The sequence below is a fragment of the Coenobita brevimanus genome, chromosome 33 (genome assembly GCF_032717465.1).
Source record: "Coenobita brevimanus isolate Jiangsu-jjx chromosome 33, ASM3271746v2, whole genome shotgun sequence".
Taxonomy (NCBI): Eukaryota; Metazoa; Arthropoda; class Malacostraca; order Decapoda; family Coenobitidae; genus Coenobita; species Coenobita brevimanus.
Window position 1 is genome coordinate 11,803,788 of NC_136986.1, and position 23,611 is coordinate 11,827,398.

At 40.1% G+C, this 23,611-nt stretch overlaps 1 protein-coding gene across 1 annotated transcript in view; it reads right to left on the reverse strand.

Moving 5' to 3' along the window:
- LOC145395789 (glutamate receptor ionotropic, delta-1-like) overlaps window positions 1-23,286 on the reverse strand; it is a 39,738-nt gene extending 16,452 nt beyond the window's left edge. The window contains exons 1-8 of the mRNA XM_080269326.1: window positions 23,210-23,286; window positions 14,266-14,394; window positions 13,478-13,649; window positions 11,897-11,973; window positions 6,438-6,597; window positions 2,695-2,748; window positions 1,619-1,884; window positions 520-651 (exon numbers count right to left, since the gene is read on the reverse strand). Of these exons, the coding sequence (XP_080125452.1) occupies window positions 520-651; window positions 1,619-1,884; window positions 2,695-2,748; window positions 6,438-6,597; window positions 11,897-11,973; window positions 13,478-13,649; window positions 14,266-14,394; window positions 23,210-23,286 (1,067 nt within the window). The remainder of the gene's footprint in view (window positions 1-519; window positions 652-1,618; window positions 1,885-2,694; window positions 2,749-6,437; window positions 6,598-11,896; window positions 11,974-13,477; window positions 13,650-14,265; window positions 14,395-23,209) is intronic.
- Window positions 23,287-23,611: the final 325 nt, after the last annotated feature.

The window sequence follows — 23,611 nt, forward strand, 5'->3', positions numbered from 1 at the left end:
AGCTGCCTCAGAGAAACATGGATTATTGTACAGAGTTCGTAGCTTTTTCACTGATGAGCAGTTAGCTATAGTTTATAAGAGTCATATGCGCTTTCAGCTGGAATATTGCTCACCCTTGTGGAATGCATGGGGACAGGTTGCACTAAAACAACTACACAAAATTCACAACAAAGCTGTTAAAATTATCAGTATCCCTGATATTACAAATAAACTACCTCCCCGACAGGTAAGAAGGAATATTGTCTCCCTTCCATTATTTTACAGATACTTTTATGGCAAATGCTCAGACGAAGTTGCATCCATTGTGCCACCTCTCCATGCCTTTATCCCTGTGCTACATGGGCATCTGGTAGTGCTCATGACTGGAATGTCACACTGTCATATTGCAGCAATACAGATTTTAATGAATCGAGGACCCCAGTAATTTGGCGTATGATTTTTTTTTCTTTCTTTTGTCATTTGTTTTTCCTTCCTATGTTCTGTTAAAAAATAGTATCACCGTAAGTTAAACCAACTCACTTCATCTTCACAGCTGCGTTGAGTCCGTCCATAACATCTCCCCCGACCATCATGCTCCCAAGTTCTCTATAGGCACTTGATTCAGAGTTTAAAAAGAACTTGTATGAAGCATCAAAAGATCTTACTGTCACCCTGTAACATGTACAAATAAAAATTGTTTAATTAGTATTACTACTGAGGCCCCTAGAATAACGTAACACCAAAACTTAATTTCAAGATACATTTAGTATTTTTTTTTAACTTTAAAATTGACCTAAACTTGCCATATCTGCATCTCGAGTGCTAACTTGTGATATAAATTAAAACCAGGATATTATGTTGCTAGTCACGAGGAAGTGCTATGGAAAGAAAGCGAGACGTAGTATTGTCTCTTCCTGCCATTGACTTTCGTGAAATAAGTTACAAGTGAAAAAGAAAATTGGGCAAGTTAAAATGAAAGAGCTATAGTGTTTTTATTTAGTCTTTCTCTATACCGTTTATTGCAGCACATTCCTTGAATTTATCCTATTGTAGTATAGGAATAATAATAATAAAGTTAAACAACTGTCTGAATATACGATAAGCAATGAACTGAATAATTTCCAAAGTGCTACAGGATGTGCGGATCTAGTCCATGTATTAAGGCAGACAGTGGAGGAAGCATAAGCGAGAGACTGTACGGCAGTGATGTCTGTGGAGAAGAATGGATGTGGAAGTGAATAAGGTTACAAGAGCGGTGAACACAAAAGTAAAGAAAAAGAAAAACGTAAAGCCGGAGATAAATATTGAGAGATGGAATAATTCAAATATGGTATATGTTGATGATGTATTACGTGGTACTTGAGAACACCATTTGTTGATTCATGCAGTGTTGCCCTGCTTTTGAGCAATCAGGTCTGCAAGTAACCTATCGAAGGATTTGAACAGAACACCAGTTGCTGGCTGAAAACTAACTCACTGTGTGATGTGTTGGTGAACGAGGGGAAACATAGAACTGAGAGTTTATGAACTTTGATGCAGTGATAGAGCAGAGATAAATAACCAAAGGGCCCAGCGTTAACTTACATTTCAATTTCATCCAGTACCTTGGCATCCAAACGTTTGTTCTTCGATATCTCACCTGTCAACTACCTTGACCAGTTCCTCAACTGTCTCTGGTCTGGGTGGCAGCCTTGGGAGGGTGAGGGAAGCGATGAGGCTGGCTCGATATGCTGTGCCCACCACTACACTGAAGAACAACCAAGTGCCGACCAGGATGTGGTTTGACTGGCTGGTTGAGAGGCGTCCGTACAGTCCCTGGCCACAGAGGGTGCCCACAGACTCCATCACCACCGACCCATCACTCAGCACTCCATGCCTCGTTTGCCACGTTTTTCTCCTCGTAATCTGTGAAACATACATATACAATGTTATACATTTTTTTTTTATTAATGCGAGGAAGAAGGAACCAAAGGCCGCGAGCCCGCAATTATTGTTCCTTCCAAGAGAAAAACAAAATACAAGAGAGAGAAATTCAAGATCAACGATATGAGTGCGTAGCTGTCTCTTTATTGCGTCACAGGGGCGAGCAGTGATGTTTCGGACAGTGGAATGGTTTTGGTAATACCAGCCATGAAAGAAAGTGAACCTCCGCGCATCTGCTACCGTCAGGAAGACACGCAATTTGAATGAGGTCATTCGCGCCATTTTTTGTGGAGCTGCTTGGTATGTCCAGTTTCGTAATATTGATATTTTTCTGAATTTCTTAATGTAATTTTTCGGTTACATATAACACGCACTAAATTAGTGACAATGTCATGGAATAGTCAGATATGGGTTATAGTGAAGACATGACGTATTATTAGTATTATTTTTCTTTTTTTGAGTTCATTTGATTAGGAATGGCGAAAGTTCTTTCTCCGTCGAAAAAGGCAGACCAAAATAAAACTATATGAAAGCAGAAATAATTAACAATTCCATGCTGTGGTTTCAAGAAATCAACAAGTGTGACATAGCCTACCACTTACATGACAGTGGTGGCTGTAGTAGAGGCTGGGGGTGAGAAGTAACAATCCGAACTCACTCTTTACTCATCTTTACCATAAATATATATTCCAGCAAAGTGTTTAAGGATATTTTGTATAAAAACAGCATTATATATATTCTTTAATTTCTTATTGCATGAATCTAACATCATCCAAGAAGAATTAACCTGACCAAGGGAGTGTTCATGGCATCAGAATATGCAACTGTCTCAATTGACACATTCACCTAAATAAAAATCATATACTGTTGGCTCATGTTATATAAAAGGGAAGAACATGAAAACGCGACCATGAGAGGGTTAATTGCATCATTGTCCTCGGTGACTATAAAACAATACAGAACAATGGCAATAGACATATTTGGCATCATACGGGACTTCGCTAAAATGAAGAACCATATTGTGCTTCACTAAAGCACATTTGTGTAACAATCCTGAAGGAGCTAAACAGGAGCACCTGCCTTGTGAAAATACATTTACGTGTGTGACTAACACTGGAAGACGGCCCCGGGCTGCTAAATGACAATGTCCCACATCTAAATTAATTGTGATGATGAAAGACAACGCCAATACCACACTACACCACGACCACCACCACCAACAACAACAACAGTAATAATAATAATAATAATCTATCTATCTATCTATTCCCAGACGCCTCAATCCCGTTTGGGGTGGCCACAAACACATCGCCTCCAAGTCGCCCTGTCCCCCGCCATTTCACTGCCCTGCTCCCAACTCACACCCCCCTCTCTCATATACCTCTCCATCCCATTCCTCCATCTCATCCTCGGCCTCCCCCTCCCTCTTCCCCCCTCCACCTCACTCACATACACTCTCTTCGTCAGTCTTTCACCCTCCATCCTCTCCACATGGCCAAACCACCTCAGTGTATTACTCATAACGCTTCTTATCAAAGCCACATCCACACCACAACGCTCCTTTATATCCTCATTCGTCAGCCTGTCTCTCCATGTGACTCCACAGGCTCCTCTTAAATAACTCATTTCCACTGCTCTCACTCTTGACTTGTGTCCTTCCAATAACGTCCAAGCTTCACTTCCATACGTTGGAGTTGGTATCACAATACTGTCACGTAGTAACTTTTTCACTTCCATGCTCACTTCCCTGTTTCTTATCACTGCTTTCACAGAACCAGCAACCTTTCTTCCCTGCTGTACCCTTTCAAGCACTTCACCCTCCAAACATCCATCCTTACTCATCACACTACCCAAGTACTTAAACGTACTCACATTTTCCAATTCCTCACCATCCAACCTCGCTGTACATTCACTGACTTCACCTCTCTCAAAGACCATCACTTTACTCTTCCCAACATTCACCATTAGATTCCGTTTCTTACACACTCTCCCAAACTCATCCACCAAGCCTTGCAGCTCCCCTTCGTCTTCACTCAACACACAGTATCATCTGCAAACAACAGTACAGGGAGTTTCAAAACTCTATCCTCTCTCACCAGGGCCACTCCAACATCCACTACCCTCCGTTGTACCTCTTTTATTACCCCATCCATGTACAGATTGAACAACCATGGAGACATGACACATCCCTGTTTGAACCCAACCTTCAAAGAGGAAAATTCACTTAGTTCACCATCCACACGCACTGCAGCCTTTGCACCATCGTACATACTCTTCACAGCATTCAACAACTTCCCATCTACTCCATATATTCTTAACACTTTCCACAATCCTTGTCTATCCACCCTGTCATATGCTTTCTCCAAATCCATGAAAGCCGCATACAACTTCTTTCCCTTCTCTAGAAACTTTTCCACTAAAGATCTAAGAATGAATATCTGATCTACACAACCTCTTCCCTTCCTAAAGCCTCCCTGTTCTTCTCCAACTAATTTCTCTGTTCTTTCTCTAACTCTGTCAATAAGTATCTTACCATACACTTTTCCTATTATACTATGAAGACAAATGCCCCTATGATTACCACACACTTCTTTTTCCCCTTTTCCTTTGTACAAGGGAATAATTATACCTGACTTCCAATCCTCTGGGACTCTACCTTCCTCCCAGGCCAATCTGCACATCTTCCATATCCATTCTACTACTATCTCTCCCCCATGCTTCAGCATTTCACCACACACTCCATCAATTTCTGGGGCTTTCCCCAATTTAACTTTCTTCATTGCTTCAACAACTTCTATCCTACTGATTTCTTCCTGTCTTCTCACCTCCCTCCTTCTCCCAGCCATTCCCCAGCCACTTATACTCACATTACTTCCATCCTCTATGTTCAACAATTCCTTAAAGTGTTCTCTCCATCTGCTCACTTTTTCTCCCTTCTCCACTAGTAATCTACCATTTTTATCTTTCACTCCCCTGCTAACTTCACTTCCACCCTGTCTTACTCTTTTCACCTCTTTCCAGAACATTTTCTTACAGTCCCTCCACTTTACACTCAAATTCCTTCCAAATTCCTCATCCACTCTCTTCTTACTCTCTCTTATTAGTCTTTTCACCTCTCTCTTTCTTTCTACATATAACTCTTCCGCCTCTCAACTTCTTCCACGGCCCTATTTCTCATCGATTCAATGTATGCTTTCTTCTTTTGTGCCACAGCCTGTCTCACCTCTTCAGTCCACCACGCTGTTCCTTGCACCCCCCTCCGTCTTCTGTTCCTTCCACACACCACATCACATGCTGCACATATTTATTCTGTAAATATCCTACACACACCTTCCACGTCTCCCATCTGCTCCAATTCATATTTGCCCAATCGTTCCTCCACTTCTCTCTTATACTCTGCTTTTTTCTCATCCTCTTGCAACCTTTCCACTCTCCTTGCAACTACTCCTTCCTCTCGTCTTTCCCTTCTTCTATTCCTCCATCTTACTTGAATTCTAATTCTGGCCACCACCAAGTAGTGGTCAGAAAGTCCACTCTCCCAATCTCTATAAACTCTTGCATCCATTACACATTTTCGCATCCTTTCATCCACATACACATAATCAATCATTGCCTTCCTTTCATTCAGTTCACCACCCACCCTTCTCATAACTCGCCATGTATACCTGTGGATCATTTTATGCCTGAAGAGGGTATTGGCTATCACCAACCCCCTCCCAGCACAAATGTCCACTAACACACTCCCATTCTCATCTATCTCACCAGGCACACCTCACTCACCAACTATTCCATCCACCTTCACATTCCCAACTTTACCATTCATATCACCGATCAAAAACACTCTCTCATTCCTTCCAAACTTTTCCATGCACACTTCTACATTTGTCCAGAACTCTTCTCTCACTCATCTATCACGATCTTGCATTGGCGCATACACATACACAATCGCCCATATTTGTATTCCAACTTTCAATTTTACCCACACAATCCTTGACCCAACTGATCCATACTGTCTTATGCTCTTCTTCCATCTTTTACTCACAACTATACATACTCCTTCCTTTGCCCTCTCATTCTCACCTACTCCTGCACATATACCCCATCCATACTCCCATTCTCTCACACTTTCTCCTCTCCATTTTGTTTCAGTTATTCCACATTCATCCACTTTCGCACCCTCAAGCACCTGGACAATCTCTCTCTCTCTTTCACCTCATCATTCGCTCCCCTTACATTCCACATAGCCATTATCAAGTCCTTTGTCCGGTCCTGGGTCGTCATCGTTTGGTCAGTCCTTGTCCGAGGCTTATTTTTTGTTTTTTTAGTTAGTTGTTTTCCGGGGAGGGGCACTAACCCTCCGCCAACCCTTTTAGTCGCCTTTTACGACAAGCAGGGATACTGGGGGAGTATTCTTGAAGAAAAACCCTACCGCCAGGGGGTAAATAATAATAATAATAATAACATAAGGAACCGCTTTCTGCTGCCTGTTATTACTAATACTGGATGTGCCTGTTCATGACCAGTTGCATGTTTACCTTGACAAGTGTGAAGCAGACAGTCAGCGTACAAGCCAAGACACCGATCCACACTTGGCCACTCAAAGGGTTGTAGAAGCTCAGCCAACTGGGTGTTATGATCGGCGTGGCCATGGCGAATTTAACAGCAGTTTGATCATAGGCGAAAGTGAAATCCCATCTGGAAACATTGTTAGAAACAAAGAGGTTACGTCTGTAGATGTTATAGCCATTTGTTACATCTAACCATAGGGAAGAATTTGTTCTCGAACAACAATGATAATAATAATAATGATAATAAAAATTATAATTATAAAAATATCAAAAACAAAAATAATAGTAATTTAGAATGAAAGTAAAGCTTTTGGAATCCGAATGCTAATCGCCCGCCAGAATATGCTGTTGGTCAATTCCAAGATATTGGCCATATCTTATGTTGAAGGTTTCATGTTGATAGTTCTACCTGTTTATGAGATAAAGTTGTGCCACAGGCAGGCTATACATAATACTTGATTTTTGGCATCCATATTTCTGACCTAAACCTTGATCTCGAGTGCCCATTTTCGAACTTGGCCAAGATTTTGGCCATATCTTGATACCCTGAGGGATTCATGTTGATAGCTCAAGCCATTAACCCGCGCCGTCCCGGCGACGTGAATTAACGTCCGCACATGATGTGCACTCATGTCCCGGCGACGTGAATTAATGCGGCAACATTGCAAGTTGCATAATTTGCATAATTTTCAATTTTCGAGAGTGATTTCACGAGTGATTTTTGGCACGTATACACGCGACACCTTCCTCTATTCCTCTACAAAATGCCAAGCAGGGACAATGTCTTACACCGCATAACCTCTACCCCCCCCTGCACGCCATTGTCTCGGCAATTCACCTGTTACCAGTGACCTGGCCAATAAAGACATTCAGGCCCAGAGTGATTCCCCAATCGATGACAACGTGGAGGACAAAGTTTACATAGCATTAGAGGAAGAAACAGTCAGAAATGATGATCAGGTAATGTGGGGAAAAAAAGGTCATGAATGGTGATGAGTTAGTGAGTGAAACAATGCTTATAATGCCTATATTACTGTTTGAAAACCAATATACTCTTGTACTACATATAAATTCGTACCAAGTAAATAAATAAATACTGTTTATAAGTGGATAAAATAGTTACCCTCCCATAGAACTCGTTTTCTTTGGTGCCAGCCTGTTAGAAAACCCAGTCAGGTAAGGAGGTATTCGTACCTAGATCGAGTATTTTAAACCTCAGGTGAGCGATTTCTCTATGAATTTTCGATGTTTCTCACCAAAAGCGGATGTTTGAGGCAAAAAAAAAAAAAGGTCCAAAGTTGTCGGGACTGGGGCGTACCACTGCCCAGAAAACGTCCAGATGGGGCGGGTTAATGAGATATAATGGTGTTAACGGTGGGTGATAAAAAGTAGTTGACCTTTGGCAGCCATTTTGGTGACCTTGACCTTGACCTCGAGTGCCTACTTTCGAACTCGGCCAAACACACTGAGGCAGGCAAAAACATTACTACTCCGCCTTTTTAGACGGGCGATAACTAGAGGCCCTCCCAATGGGAGAATCACATCAGCTGCAAGCCGATACATATCTAGCGCGGCTCGGAATATGACCTTGACCTTGATCTACTTTCACCAATTTCGAACTCACAGATTTTCATCCTTACTACACACCTGTAAAATTTTGTGATGATATCTTGAAAGGTTGCGAAGTTATCGTGTTAACAGACACACAGACCTACTTTCAACAATTTCAAACTCGGAGGAGATTTTCATCCCTTCTACATGCTGTAAAATTCTGTGATGATAGTTGCTCAAACTATCGTCACAGAAGTTATCTTAGAAACAGACTCAAAGAGCTTGACCGCCCTTCACCAACTCCAAACTCGTAATCGATTTTTTTTATCTACTACAGACCTGTAAAATAGTGTCATGATATCTTGAGCAGTTGCGAAGTTATCGTTCCAACAGAAACACGGACAGTTGGACCCAGACATACAAACTGAAAAAAATACTAGCTTCGTTATCGTAGCTAATAATAATAATATTTATTATTATTATTATTATTATTATTATTATCATTACAGATAAAAATGAAGTACTGGCTGGAAACAATACCGGAATATTATATATATATATATATATATATATATATATATATATATATATATATATATATATATATATATATACACATATATATATATATATATATATATATATATATATATATATATATATATATGTGTGTGTGTGTGTGTGTGTGTGTGTGTGTGTGTGTGTATGCGCCAACGCAAGATCGTGCTAGAAGAGTGAGAGAAGAGTTCTGGACAAATGTAGAAGTGTGCATAGAAAAGTTTGGAAGGAATGAGAGTGTTTTTGATTGATGATATGAATGGTAAAGTTGGGAATGTGAAGGTGGATGGAATAGTTGGTGAGTGAGGTGTGCCTGCTGAGATAGATGAGAATGGGAGTGCGTTAGTGGACATTTTTGCTGAGAGGGGGTTGGTGATAGCCAATAGTCTCTTCAGGCATAAAATGATCCACAGGTATACATGGCGAGTTATGAGAAGGGTGGGTGGTGAACTGAATGAAAGGAAGGCAATGATTGATTATGTGTGTGTGGATCAAAGGATGGGAAGATGTGTAATGGATGCAAGAATTTATAGAGTTTGGGGGAGTGGACTTTCTAACCACTACTTGGTGGTGGCCAGAATTAGAATTCAAGTAAGATGGAGGAATAGAAGAAGGGAAAGACGAGAGGAAGGAGTAGTTGCAAGGAGAGTGGAAACGTTACAAGAGGATGAGAAAAAGGCAGAGTATAAGAGAGAAGTGGAGGAACGATTGGGCAAAATATGGATTGGAGCAGATGGGAGACGTGGAAGGTGTATGTAGGATATTAACAGAAGAAATATGTCCAGCATGTGATGTGGTGTGTGGAGGGAAGAGAAGACGGAGGGGGGGTGCAAGGAACAGCGTGGTGGACTGAAGAGGTGAGACAGGCTGTGGCACAAAAGAAGAAAGCATACAATGGATGGATGAGAAATATGGGTGTGGAAGAAGTTGAGAGGCGGAAGAGAGAGTTATATGTAGAAAGAAAGAGAGAGGTGAAAAGATTAGTAAGAGAGAGTTAGAAGAGAGTGGATGAGGAATTTGGAAGGAATTTGAGTGAAAATTGGAGGGACTGTAATAAAATATTCTGGAAAGAGGTGAAAAGAGTAAGACAGGGTGGAAGTGAAGTTTGCAGGGGAGTGAAAGATAAAAATGGTAGATAACTAGTGGAGAAGGGAGAAAAAGTTAGCAGATGGAGAGAACACTTTAAGGAATTGTTGAACATAGAGGATGGAAGTAATGCCAGTATAAGTGGCTGGGGAATGGCTGGGAGAAGGGGGGAGGTGAGAAGACAGGAAGAAATCAGTAGGATAGTTGTGGAAGCAATGAAGAAAGTTAAATCGGGGAAAGCCCCAGGAATTGATGAAGTGTGTGGTGAAATGCTGAAGCATGGGGGAGAGATAGTAGTAGAAAGGATGTGGAAGATGTGCAGATTGGCCTGGGAGGAAGGTAGAGTCCCGGAGGATTGGAAGTCAGGTATAATTATTCCCTTGTACAAAGGAAAAGGGGAAAAAGAAGTGTGTGGTAATCATAGGGGCATTTGTCTTCTTAGTATAATAGGAAAAGTGTATGGTAGGATACTTAATGACAGAGTTAGAGAAAGAACAGAGAAATTAGTTGGAGAAGAACAGGGAGGCTTTAGAAAGGGAAGAGGTTGTGTATTTCAGATATTCATTCTTAGATCTTTAGTGGAAAAGTTCCTAGAGAAGGGAAAGAAGTTGTATGTGCCTTTCATGGATTTGGAGAAAGCATATGACAGGGTGGATAGACAAGGATTGTGGAAAGTGTTAAGAATATATGGAGTAGATGGGAAGTTGTTGAATGCTGTGAAGAGTATGTACGATGGTGCGAAGGCTGCAGTGCGTGTGGATGGTGAACTAAGTGAATTTTTCTCTTTTAAAGTTGAGTTGAAAAAGGGATGAGTCATGTTTCCATGGTTGTTCAATCTGTACATGGATGGGGTAATAAAAGAGGTACAAGGTAGGGTAGTGGATGTTGGAGTGGCCCTGGTGAGAGAGGATAGTGTTTGGAAACTCCCTGTACTGTTGTTTGCAGATGATACTGTGTTGTTGAGCTAAGACGAGGGGGAGCTGCAAGGCTTGGTGGATGAGTTTGGGAGAGTGTGTAAGAAACGGAATCTAAAGGTGAATGCAGGGAAGGGTAAAGTGATGGTCTTTGAGAGAGGTGAAGTCAGTGAATGTACAGCGAGGTTGGATGGTGAGGAATTGGAAAATGTGAGTACGTTTAAGTACTTGGGTAGTGTGATGAGTAAGGATGGAGGTTTGGAAGGTGAAGTGCGTGAAAGGGTACAGGAGGGAAGAAAGGTTGCTGGTTCTTTGAAAGCAGTGATAAGAAACAGGGAAGTGAGCATGGAAGTGAAAAAGTTACTACATGACAGTATTGTGATACCAATTCTAACGTACGGAAGTGAAACTTGGACGTTGTTGGAAGGACACAAGTCAAGAGTGAGAGCAGTGGAAATGAGTTATTTAAGAGTAGCCTGTGGAGTCACATGGAGAGACAGGCTGACGAATAAGGATATAAAGGAGCGTTGTGGTGTGGATGTGGATGTGATAGGAAGCATTATGAGGAACACACTGAGGTGGTTTGGCCATGTGGAGAGGATGGAGGGTGAAAGACTAACGAAGAGAGTGTATGTGAGTGAGGTGGAGGGGGGAAGACGGAGAGGGAGGCCGAGGATGAGATGGAGGGACGGGGTGGAGAGGTACATGAGAGAGGGGGGTGTGAGTTGGGAGCAGGGCAGTTAGATGGTGGGGGACAGGGCGACCTGGAGGCGATTTATTTGTGGCCACCCCAACGTCTGGCAATATATATATATATATATATATATATATATATATATATATATATATATATATATATATATATTTCGTATATATATATTTCGAAGTTCATCATCTTCCCATAGCTCCATGGTTATGGGATGGACTTTCCTAGGCTTACTAATGTTGCTTAGTAACATAAGTGAACGAAAAGAAGTCTCGTTATTGTGAACAAGCAAAAGTAATATGTGCAGAATTCAGTTCCACATTTGTCGGGAGTCAGTAGGAGAATGCTCTTGACTTCTGTGTACTCACAGGTTCATTGTCTAGTTACTCCACTTTAGCAAGTAAAACAAAATTCAGAAATTATTTTCTTCATCACTTGCGTTACCGATAATTGATAGCACATTAGGCAATTTCAGATTAAACAGACTATCTCTATCTTTTGACAATGTATAGCTTTTCTTTGCTGCATAAAACTGTTCACAATTAAACCGGATTATCAGTAACAACAGTGAACACTGCAGTGCAAAGGTTACCCTTAGCTTCGAATCTCACCTCTCTAGTTGTTCTGGAATAACACCATATATCACTGTTGCCATGAAGGATTCACGAATCTTCACCTGATCTGTCACCTGCAAGTAAATATAACATTAATATAAAAAAATGAAAGTCCCAGTTGATATATACATTTTTTCTCGTGTGTCATTTTTACCATAAACTCTTTCAGGGAAATTTTTCGAACTAAAAGTTATGACGTAGCATTCCTTAAAGGTTGCCAGCAAGATGCCCTTCCTAAGCTGAAAGAAACTGATCACTTTGGTGCATAATAAAGTACATGCCAAAGGCTCCAAGTATAATAATGCATTTATTTTTTCATAGGAAGAACTATAAAAAAAAAAAAGAATCATCACGTTTATTTCGAGATGTCTGGATTGGATACACAGTTTAAAACTTTAGAGGTCATAGGCAGTGTGAAATACAGAATGATGACAGTTCCTAATATGATCATTTGTATACATAAGGACTGAGAATACCTGGTAACTCTTGCAAGAAAGAGCTGGACAAGAAAGGAGACTGGGGTTCACTGCTTGGCGGATGCTATATGGCTTCCATTTTGGAGAGGGACAGAGACATTCACTTCAGAAGAGTAATGATCTTTGAAATGTCAGTAAAATATGGCAGGATATGCAACGCTTCAGTGAAGTGCGAGAAGCACGATGCCACAAAGAAGCAGGGGGATGGCGGAAAGTTACTCTTTTACCTCCTATGTATATTAAATGAGAGAGAGAGAGAGAGAGAGAGAGAGAGAGAAAAAAAAAAAATTATCCCTTGGACAAAGCCAGCAAACTGTCCAGGGATAATGGACGAGCTACGGCAGTTTCCTTTTTATTTTCTAGTTTAACCAGTTAGAGAAAAAACAGTTAGAATGAAGCATAAATTATTGCTTTCGGTACCAAGCTTTTTGAAATGAAATTTAACAACATCCTGTAAATAATTAGATATATATCATAACAGAGATAGAGTCCAAAGAAACCCATCGGTGCATAATCAAACAAGACAAAACGACGTCACTCACAAACAGTGGTGCACTATGGTTGAAATTATCCATGTACTGTACATACTCGGGGGTTCATAAAAGACGCGAAATCTGATACGCAGTTTTAGGTGGCACTGACGAAACCGATGCCAGCGACAGTTTGTACTGTACGTTTTATTTATCGACACCGACCATCCCTGAGGATAGTGGAGAGATTTAAGTGCTGTTTCAGCATGAAGACACATGTCATCTAGGATGATATTGTAGAACACTGATATGCTGGAGCTGAATCGAGTTTGAATAACACCTTAAAATAGATAACATGACTTGAATTTTGATTTCTGGCAGTAGCAGCCAGAATGAGGTCAAATCCTAACCCTTGCAGTAAATAATTTATAAATATTAATTTTGTGAAAAACAATGCAGTCTCTGAAGAGATCGCATTTCAAATGATCGCTAACATACCACATAAGAAAGTGAGTGTGCTACTCAATACTGCATAATGATGCTGATAATATATTCGGATGTAGTATTCAAATTACATCGGCAACCAGATAGTAACAGCAAAAGCTGGAATGTAGACTAGTATGTAACCTCACCTCGAACCAGCTGCGTGATGGAAGGACGCGGAAAGTAAAATTCAAGGCCCGAGCAACCGCAAGCAGCTGGTTGTAGTCAGTGCCTGAGTACCTGGTGGTGTTGCCCTCGATGGACTCTTGCCAGTAGGGTTCTGTTGTAAGCGCCGTCACGTTTATCGTCGCGTCAAAGAAACTGTCAAAAATAATGTAATAATCTGAAATTACGAAAGTTGCAGTGCAACATTAGGTGGAAGTGACTTTTTATTCAGCCTATGATAATCCTGTAGGAATAAAGGCTACTGCGTATTATTCAAAGAAAGTATAGGTACTCCATGACAATTTTTTTCATTATTTCTGGATTACTAATAATTCATTTCATTTAAGTAATTGTTTCTCTGCTCGATGTTCTCTTTGATTACACTGTCTATAACACGTATACCGTCAGCTACAAATTATACCTGTCAGCTACAAATTATACTTGTTTTCAGTAATCTGCACTAGATATTCAACCTTTCACAGCATATTTCACATCTCTGATGCAGAAAAACTCGAAGTTGTGTCTCTACTTCATTTCAATAACACATTCTCATGACTAGCACCATATTCTAGTGTTAATCTCTTGTTAAACCCATTCAAGATGAAGAGATGACAGTTTTAAGCCAGGTTTGAATGAAATGGGTATAACCCAGTCTATACTCGTGAGTAAGTTGATGCGATACTTATGTTTCCAGGATTGTAATGCCCAGTAATTTCAACAGAGTACATGAGATCCTCCAGTTCTGAAATGACCAGTAATCTGTACATATTACTTGGTGTATTTCTCCGGGAAATAGGTTGGAGGTGTGACATGCCGTAGACCTGATGTAGGGGTCCAGGAAGCCACCTGCAGCACTCGGGCACCGTCAGGACTGTACGGCAAGTGAACCAACATGCTGTACCTGCACAATACGTTTATAGTTTTCAGACGGAATGAATTATCTTTATTCCTTCGACACTACAAGGGTAAAATTTATCATTTCCTTTACTAATGAAGGGACATTTTCACGTAGTTTTTGGAAGAATTGTTGTATCTAATTGAGGCCATAATATAACCCATTCATAAAGGAAAGTATAACTAATCCCACAGTCTGGAAATTCTCCACAGTGAATTTTAATTATATATATATATATATATATATATATATATATATAGATATATATATATATATATATATATATATATATATATATATATATGAAGTTAATTCCGCTTATAATCTGTTCATCACAGAGGGCCATCTTTTCGATGCTTTTGGATGTTTTCTAACAATAAATCTTGTCCAGTTAATTGCTTCCAACGGTAGACTCATCAGCCATTGGTTTTATATACTCACCACTTTTTATCTTGCCGATTGTCGATTGTACATATGCATATATTATACTATTAATTAGGGTTGACAATTGACATATTTGAAATAGATCCTCTTCCCACTGATCTATTTCTAATATAGATGTCCCCTACATTAAGCCCCGTTCCTCGACTGACAGTCACCAGCTGATGAGTGCAAGTTTGCAATATAGAAAGGTATTGGGCACTTACAGTCGATGGTGGTCTGTTGGGAGAGGTACTTCACTTTATTGTACAAATTATGTAAATATACCATATTGTTTAAGTTGTGCTAATTAGGCCCGACAGCTGACGTATATGGAAATGTTCCTGACTCGTCTGGTTCCCTTTCATATATTGATGTCCCCTATATTAGGCTGTGCCTCGACTGACAGTCACCAGGTGATGAGTGCAGGTATGTAATGTAGAAAGGCATTACATATCTGAAGACGATGGTGTTCTGTTACTCGGTAGCCTATTTTTACCATTAATGTAGGTCTACCTATTTGTCTCTAGGATTTAGTATAGGTTAGCGATTTGTCTGTTAGGTGATTAGTCTTAGGGTCTTTAGATTAGGCTTTTCCTTATAATATAAGGTCTACGAAATATAAAACCAAGAATAAGTTTAAAACAATTAAAAATACAAAGAATAATATATATATATATATATATATATATATATATATATATATATATATATATATATATATATATATATATATATACATACACGTGTGTATGAAAGTGTGTCTGTATATATGAATGGAAGTGTGTGTGTCTGTGTGTTTGTTTATATATATATATATATATATATATATATATATATATATATATATATATATATATATATATATATATATATATATATATATCCCCCTGGGGAAGGGGGGATAGAATACTTCCCCAGTATTCCCTGCTTGTTGTAAGAGGCGACTTAAAGGGACACTTTTATCTACATTCTTTTTGCTCTCTTTCTTTCCCTTGTACTTTGTCTGTCCAAACCCTCTGCATTTTACTTTCATTTAGTTAATTTCCTCTCTCCACTGTCTGGTTCCTGCGAGTCACTGGCACTGGCTCCAGGGTAAAAAATTTTTACTGCCTAAGAAATCTTGATGAACTCTGGTGACGAAGCAATGGCCCTCAATCCCGTGCAGCCCTTAAGTGGGCAGGGGGTGCTAAGAATCCCACGGTGTAGAAATAAGTTCATAAATCCAAAAAGAACCTTAAGAATAGGAAACTGGAATGTTCGAACTCTCAATCAGGCTGGTAAAATGGAAGAACTTATTTCAGTTTTCAAGGAATACAAGATGGATATTTGTGCTCTTACAGAAACGAGGTTGCTTGGAGTTGATAAAATGAATTTGGAAGATGGTATTACTATGTTGGTTTCTGGTAGGAGTGATGGAAATCATTACCAAGGAGTAGGCTTACTGCTGAGTAGAGATACTTGTAAGGCAGTATGTGAGTTTGAACCAATTAATGAGCGCTTGCTTTATGCTCGCTTAAAATCTGACCATGGTAATATCAGTATGGTTGTAGGGTACGCTCCGACAAATGAGGCTGCTGATGAAATGAAGGATGACTTTTATGAGAAGCTGCAGGATGTAGTGAATAGAGTGGCAAGACATGATGTGTTAGTTTGCATTGGTGATTTTAATGCGATTGTTGGCAGTAGTAGGGATGGCTTTGAAGATTGTATGGGTAAGGAGGGTGTTGGTATAAGAAACGAAAATGGGGTGCGACTTGCAAGCTTTTGTTTGGCAAATGACCTTATCATTGGTGGAACTATCTTTGAGCATAGAAAAATACATAAGACTACTTGGATTTCAACATGTGGTAAATATTGTAACCAGATTGACCACATTGCAATTAGCAGAAGGCATAGAAGTTATTTGCAAGATGTTTGCGTAAGGAGGGGGGCAGATATAGGTAGTGATCATCAACTTGTTGTGTCAAAGATTAAAATAAAACTTAAGAGAAACGTTAATGGTAATTGTACAGGAGGTAATAATTATGATTTTGATGAGCTGAGAAGTGATGAGAGCACGAGGGAAAAGTTTCGGTGGGAATGTAGAAACAGGTTTCTAGTCCTGCAGACTTTGATGGAATCTGAAGACAATTATATTAATCAAATGTGGAGAGAGGTAAAAGAGGTTTTGCATGAGAGTGCTAAGGTTACTATTAAGAAAAAGGGAAAAGCGAGAAGGAAAAAGTGGATGTCAGATGAAACATGGAATGTAATTCAGAAAAGGAAAGAGGCTAAGTTAAGAAGTGAAGAACAACATGTTGATGGCCAGGTAGTTGAAGTACTTACAGCAAAGTACTGGAGTTTACATTCTGAAGTAAAAAGACTCGTTAGACGTGATAAGAGGAGACTATATGATGAAAAGGCGACAGAGACAGAAATTAAATCAAATAAAAATGACGGTCAGAGCACAAGAGTAGCGTATCAGGCCATAAAGGAGTTAACTGAGACTGAAAGGAGAAGGAAGGAAATACCTGTACGAGATAGAAATGGTAATTTGATGACTAAAGATTTGGATATAAAAGGAAGATGGAAAGAGCACTTTGAATCTATTCTGAATAGACCAATCCCAGCTGAAGAGGACATTTTGCCAGCCGAGAGAGATTTCCAGATAGAAACAGGGGATATAACTCTGGAAGAGGTAGCAAAATCTATAAAGGAGTTAAAGAATTTTAAGGCTCCAGGTGAGGATGGAATATTCCCTGAAATGCTTAAGGTGGAAAATGGCGAGTTGATGAATGCGCTTTTGAAACTTTTTAATGTGACTTGGGATAATGGTGGAATTCCAGAAGAGTGGAAAAATGGAGTGATTATAAAAATATCAAAAAAGGGAGATTTAAGTGTGTGTGGCAATTGGAAGGGGATAACTTTGACACCTGTAGTTGCAAAAGTCTTTTCCAAAATCTTGTTGAACAGAATAGAGCCAGTAATTGATAAAATTTTAAGAGAAGAACAAGCGGGATTTAGAAAGGGTCGAGGTTGTAATGATCAGATTTTTATTGTAAGGCATCTAATGCAACAAGCTAATGAGATGAAAATGCCACTTAGTATGTGTTTTGTGGATTTTGAAAAGGCATTTGACAGTGTTTCACGTGGAGCTATGTTGAAAATTATGAGATTCTATGGTATACCAGAAAAGTTTGTAAATATTATTAGAAGCCTGCATGAAGGTACTTTTTGTAAGGTAATGGTGGGTGGTTCTTTGAGTGATCCATTTCACGTCAGGTCAGGAGTGATTCAAGGAGTTTTTTCGCCATTGTTGTTTGTTTTGGTTATGGATTATGTTATGAAAAAGGTTGTAAGGAGAACAGGTGCAGGAATTAACTGGACAGAAAATAAGAAGCTGATGGATTTGGACTATGCTGATGATATTGTACTGATTTGCGGAAGTATTTACGAGATGCAGAGGGTGCTCGATTGTCTGGTGGAGGAAGGAGAAAAAGTGGGATTGGTAATAAATTGTGGAAAGACTGAAATTATTAATATGAACGTGAGAACCAAATCGATTGTGTAATTGGGAATAATGTGGTGAAGAATGTAGAAAACTTTAAATATCTGGGAACGATTGTATCATCTAATGGATCATTAAACAATGAAATTGAGGAGAGGATTAGACAGGCTTGGCGAGCTGTTGGAATGTTGAAATCTGTTTGGAATAATAATATGCTTTCGGTACATACTAAAGTGAAAATTTACAAGTCCATGGTTAGACCCATTTTAATTTACGGGCATGAGTCATGGTACAGTACAATTGCAACAGATCAGAAAGTATTAGGATTTGAGAATAAAATACTGAGAAGGATTCTTGGGGTAAAGTGGCAAGACAGAGTTACAAATGAAAGAGTAAGGGATATTACGAGAGTGGAACCAGTTAATGAATATGTGAGACTGTCTCGCTGGAAGTGGCTGGGGCACATATACAGAAAAGAAGGTTGTTTAATACAGGATGTACTAGAGTGGATTGCTAGAGGAAGAAGAGGTAGAGGTAGGCCGAGGGAAACCTGGTTGAGGACAATGAAAAAAGAAGCAGGAGAGGAGAGTTGGTGGGACCTGAAGGAGATGGCAAGAGACAAATATTGGTGGAAAGAGTTCATTGAGCCCCTATGCATCCCGTGGGGTGCCACAGGAAATGATTGATATATATATATATATATATATATATATATATATATATATATATATATATATATATATATATATATATATATATATAATTTCTCTCTCTCTCTCTCTCTCTCTCTCTCTCTCTCTCTCTCTCTCTCTCTCTAAAAGGAGACTAAAAGGGTTGTCGGAGGGTTGGTGTCCCTCCCCGGAAAACAACTACCTGGTAACTAAAAATGCAAACAATAAGCCTCGGACAAGGACTGACCAAACGATGACGACCCAGGACCGGACAAAGGACATGGTTATCGGAACGTGGAATATAAGTGGAGCGAATGATGAGGTGAAAGAGAGAGAGATTGTACAGGTGCTTGAGGGTGCGAAAGTGGATGTATGTGGAATAACTGAAACAAAATGAAGAGGAGAAAGTGTGAGAGAATGGGAGTATGGATGCGGTATATGTGCAGGAGTAGGTGAAATGAGAGGGCAAAGGAAGGAGTATGTATAGTTGTGAGTAAAAGATGGAAGAGGAGCATAAGACAGTATGGATCAGTTGGGTCAAGGATTGTGTGGGTAAAGTTGAAAGTTGGAATACAAATGTGGGCAATTGTGTGTCTGTATGTGCCAACGCAAGATCGTGCTAGAAGAGTGAGAGAAGAGTTCTGGACAAATGTAGAAGTGTGCATGGAAAAGTTTGGAAGGAATGAGAGAGTGTTTTTGATTGGTGATATGAATGGTAAAGTTGGTAATGTGAAGGTGGATGGAATAGTTGGTGAGTGGGGTGTGCCTGCTGAGATAGATGAGAATGGGAGTGCGTTAGTGGACTTTTGTGCTGGGAGGGAGTTGGGATAGCCAATACCCTCTTCAGGCATAAAATGATCCACAGGTATACATGGCGAGTGATGAGAAGGGTGGGTGGTGAACTGAATGAAAGGAAGGCAATGATTGATTATGTGTGTGTGGATGAAAGGATGCGAAGATGTGTAATGAATGCAAGAGTTTATAGAGGTTGGGAGAGTGGACTTTCTGACCACTACTTGGTGGTGGCCAGAATTAGAATTCAAGTAAGATGGAGGAATAGAAGGGAAAGACGAGAGGAAGGAGTAGTTGCAAGGAAAGTGGAAAGGTTACAAGAGGATGAGAAAAAGGCAGAGTATAAGAGTGAAGTGGAGGAACGATTGGGCAAATATGAATTGGAGCAGATGGGAGACGTGGAAGGTGTGTGCAAGATATTTACAGAAGAAATATGTCCAGCATGTGATGTGGTGTGTGGAAGGAAGAGAAGACGGAAGGGGGTGCAAGGAACAGCGTGGTGGACTGAAGAGGTGAAACAGGCTGTGGCACAAAAGAATAAAGCATACAATGAATGGATGAGAAATAGGGGCGTGGAAGAAGTTGAGAGGTGGAAGAGAGAGTTATATGTAAAAAGAAAGAGGTGAAAAGATTAGTAAGAGAGAGTAAGAAGAGAGTGGATGAGGAATTTGGAAGGAATTTGAGTGTAAAGTGGAGGGACTGTAAGAAAATGTTCTGGAAAGAGATGAAAAGAGTAAGACAGGGTGGAAGTGAAGTTAGCAGGGGAATGAAAGATAAAAATGGTAGATAACTAGTGGAGAAGGGAAAAAAAGTTAGCAGTTGGAGAGAACACTTTAAGGAATTGTTGAACATAGAGGATGGAAGTAATGTGAGTATAAGTGGCTGGGAAATGGTTGGGAGAAGGAGGGAGGTGAGAAGACAGGAAGAAATCAGTAGGATAGAAGTTGTGGAAGCAATGAAGAAAGTTAAATCGGGGAAAGCCCCAGGAATTGATGGAGTGTGTGGTGAAATGCTGAAGCATGGGGGAGAGATAGTAGTAGAATGGATGTGGAAGATGTGCAGATTGGCCTGGGAGGAAGGTAGAGTCTCGGAGGATTGGAAGTCAGGTATAATTATTCCCTTGTACAAAGGAAAAAGGGGAAAAGAAGTGTGTGGTAATCATAGGGGCATTTGTCTTCTTAGTATAATAGGAAAAGTGTATGGTAGGATACTTAATGACAGAGGTAGAGAAAGAACAGAGAAATTAGTTGGAGAAGAACAGGGAGGCTTTAGGAAGGGTAGAGGTTGCGTAGATCAGATATTCATTCTTAGATCTTTAGTGGAAAAGTTCCTAGAGAAGGGAAAGAAGTTGTATGCGGCTTTCGTGAATTTGGAAAAGGCATATGACAGGGTGGATAGACAAGGATTGTGGAAAGTGTTAAGAATATATGGAGTAGATGGGAAGTTGTTGAATGCTGTGAAGAGTATGAACGATGGTGCGAAGGCAGCAGTGCGTGTGGATGGTGAACTAAGTGAATTTTTCTCTTTGAAAGTTAGGTTGAAACAGGGATGTGTCATGTCTCCATGGTTGTTCAATCTGTACATGGATGGGGTAATAAAAGAGGTACAACGTAGGGTAGTGGATGTTGGAGTGGCCCTGGTGAGAGAGGATGGTGTTTGGAAACTCCCTGTACTGTTGTTTGCAGATGATACTGTGTTGTTGAATGAAGACGAAGGGGAGCTGCAAGGCTTGGTGAATGTGTCTGGGAGAGTGTGTAAGAAACGGAATCTAAAGGTGAATGTAGGGAAGAGTAAAGTGATGGTCTTTGAGAGAGGTGAAGTCAGTGAATGTACAGCGAGGTTGGATGGTGAGGAATTGGAAAATGTGAGTACGTTTAAATACTTGGGTAGTGTGATGAGTAAGGATGGAGGTTTGGAGGGTGAAGTGCTTGAAAGGGTACAGCAGGGAAGAAAGGTTGCTGGTTCTTTGAAAGCAGTGATAAGAAACAGGGAAGTGAGCATGGAAGTGAAAAAGTTACTACATGACAGTATTGTGATACCAACTCTAACGTACGGAAGTGAAGCTTGGACGTTGTTGGAAGGACACAAGTCAAGAGTGAGAGCAGTGGAAATGAGTTATTTAAGAGGAGCATGTGGAGTCACATGGAGAGACAGGCTGACGAATGAGGATATACAGTAAAGGAGCGTAGTGGTGTGGATGTGGATGTGATAAGAAGCGTTATGAGGAACACACTGAGGTGGTTTGGCTATGTGGAGAGGATGGAGGGTGAAAGACTGACGAAGTGTGTATGTAAGTGAGATGGAGGGGGGAAGAGGGAGGGGGAGGCCGAGGATGAGATGAAGGGATGGGGTGGAGAGGTATATGAGAGAGGGGGTGAGTTGGGAGCAGGGCAGTGAAATGGCTGTGGACAGGGCGACTTGGAGGCGATTTGTCTGTGGCCACCCCAAACGGAATTGAGGCGTCTGGCAATATATATATATATATATATATATATATATATATATATATATATATATATATATATATATATATATATATATATATATATACGGCCTTAATGACTAGGGGCTTTGGCCTCAATGGTCGATAGGCCAAAAAAAAAAAAAAAATCTTGCCGAAAGAAAGTCGTACTCAGGGCTTGTCACGGGAAAAAGGCCGGTTACTGTACTCTGTTCACTCTAACTTGGCTAAATATTATCACCTCTTCATCTTGAATGCTAAGCTGTAACTAAATATCAGCACTATGATATGTTGCTGGTCATGAAAAGCGTCATAGAAAGGAAGTATAACAACAAAATTGTTATTCTTCCACTGTGTGAAATAACACACAAAAGGAAAAAAAACCTGGGACAAGTTAAAATAAATATAAAATGATTATATAGACTGTACAAATAATATCATTGTGCATTGTTCTTCAATCCAACAAAACTCTGAACTACCAACGCAACACTGGACAGCAGGCTTTTATTCAGTGTGGAACTCTGGCTACGATTTCCTTGTACCTGCTTGGAAAATTAGAGGGTTGGCAGATACTATTGCTCAAAAGTGTACGTGTATATTAGCCACATTTATATTACAACGTCTTTTATTTATTCATTTTTGGGGGAGGGGGGATTCCTACAAAAGCTAGATGATCATATCCAACTTTGGAGAGTTTTTAAATACAGGGGTGAAAAATAGCCTCCATCAAATCTTACAGAACGAAATCTCCATCCAAAACTCAATTTCATTTCTTTGATTTTACTCTTCATTAAAATTTATGAGATGTTATGGTTTTGAAGGTGCTAACATCTCGTCTATGATTACGTATACATCGTTGTTAAAGCTATTTAAATGACACACAAGCGCATAAGATGGTGTTCCATGCAAAATTAGTAAACAAAAAGACTCTATCTACTCTTAAAAGGCAATGGGGACTCGACACAAATGACAGTACACTTAAATTACAAAAGGGAATACGGACTCCTAGATATAAGAGACTTACGAATGTCCGTGGCCGTGTTGTACGTGGTGCTTGTGCCCATTGCCCTAGTTCCCATAAACCAAGTGTGGGGACAATCAAAATTACTGTGTGAAAGGAGGCAAAAGGGTTTCAGCACGCACAGGCTGCTTTTGATGATCCTCAGGCAGGTATTTAGGCACATTTTCCAGGGACAGGCAACTCGTGCATCATGGATTTTTCACGGCATTTTTTTCATTGTCTGTGACGGAATACCTGCGCACAGGATCATTATTACCAGAAACTCTCCCTACACTGGCTTGACCGCCCTTCCTGTGACAAGAGCAAACATGACAGAATTGTATCCTGTTGAAGTCGGTGAATTATACGGGTGGCAAGCTGTGACTGTA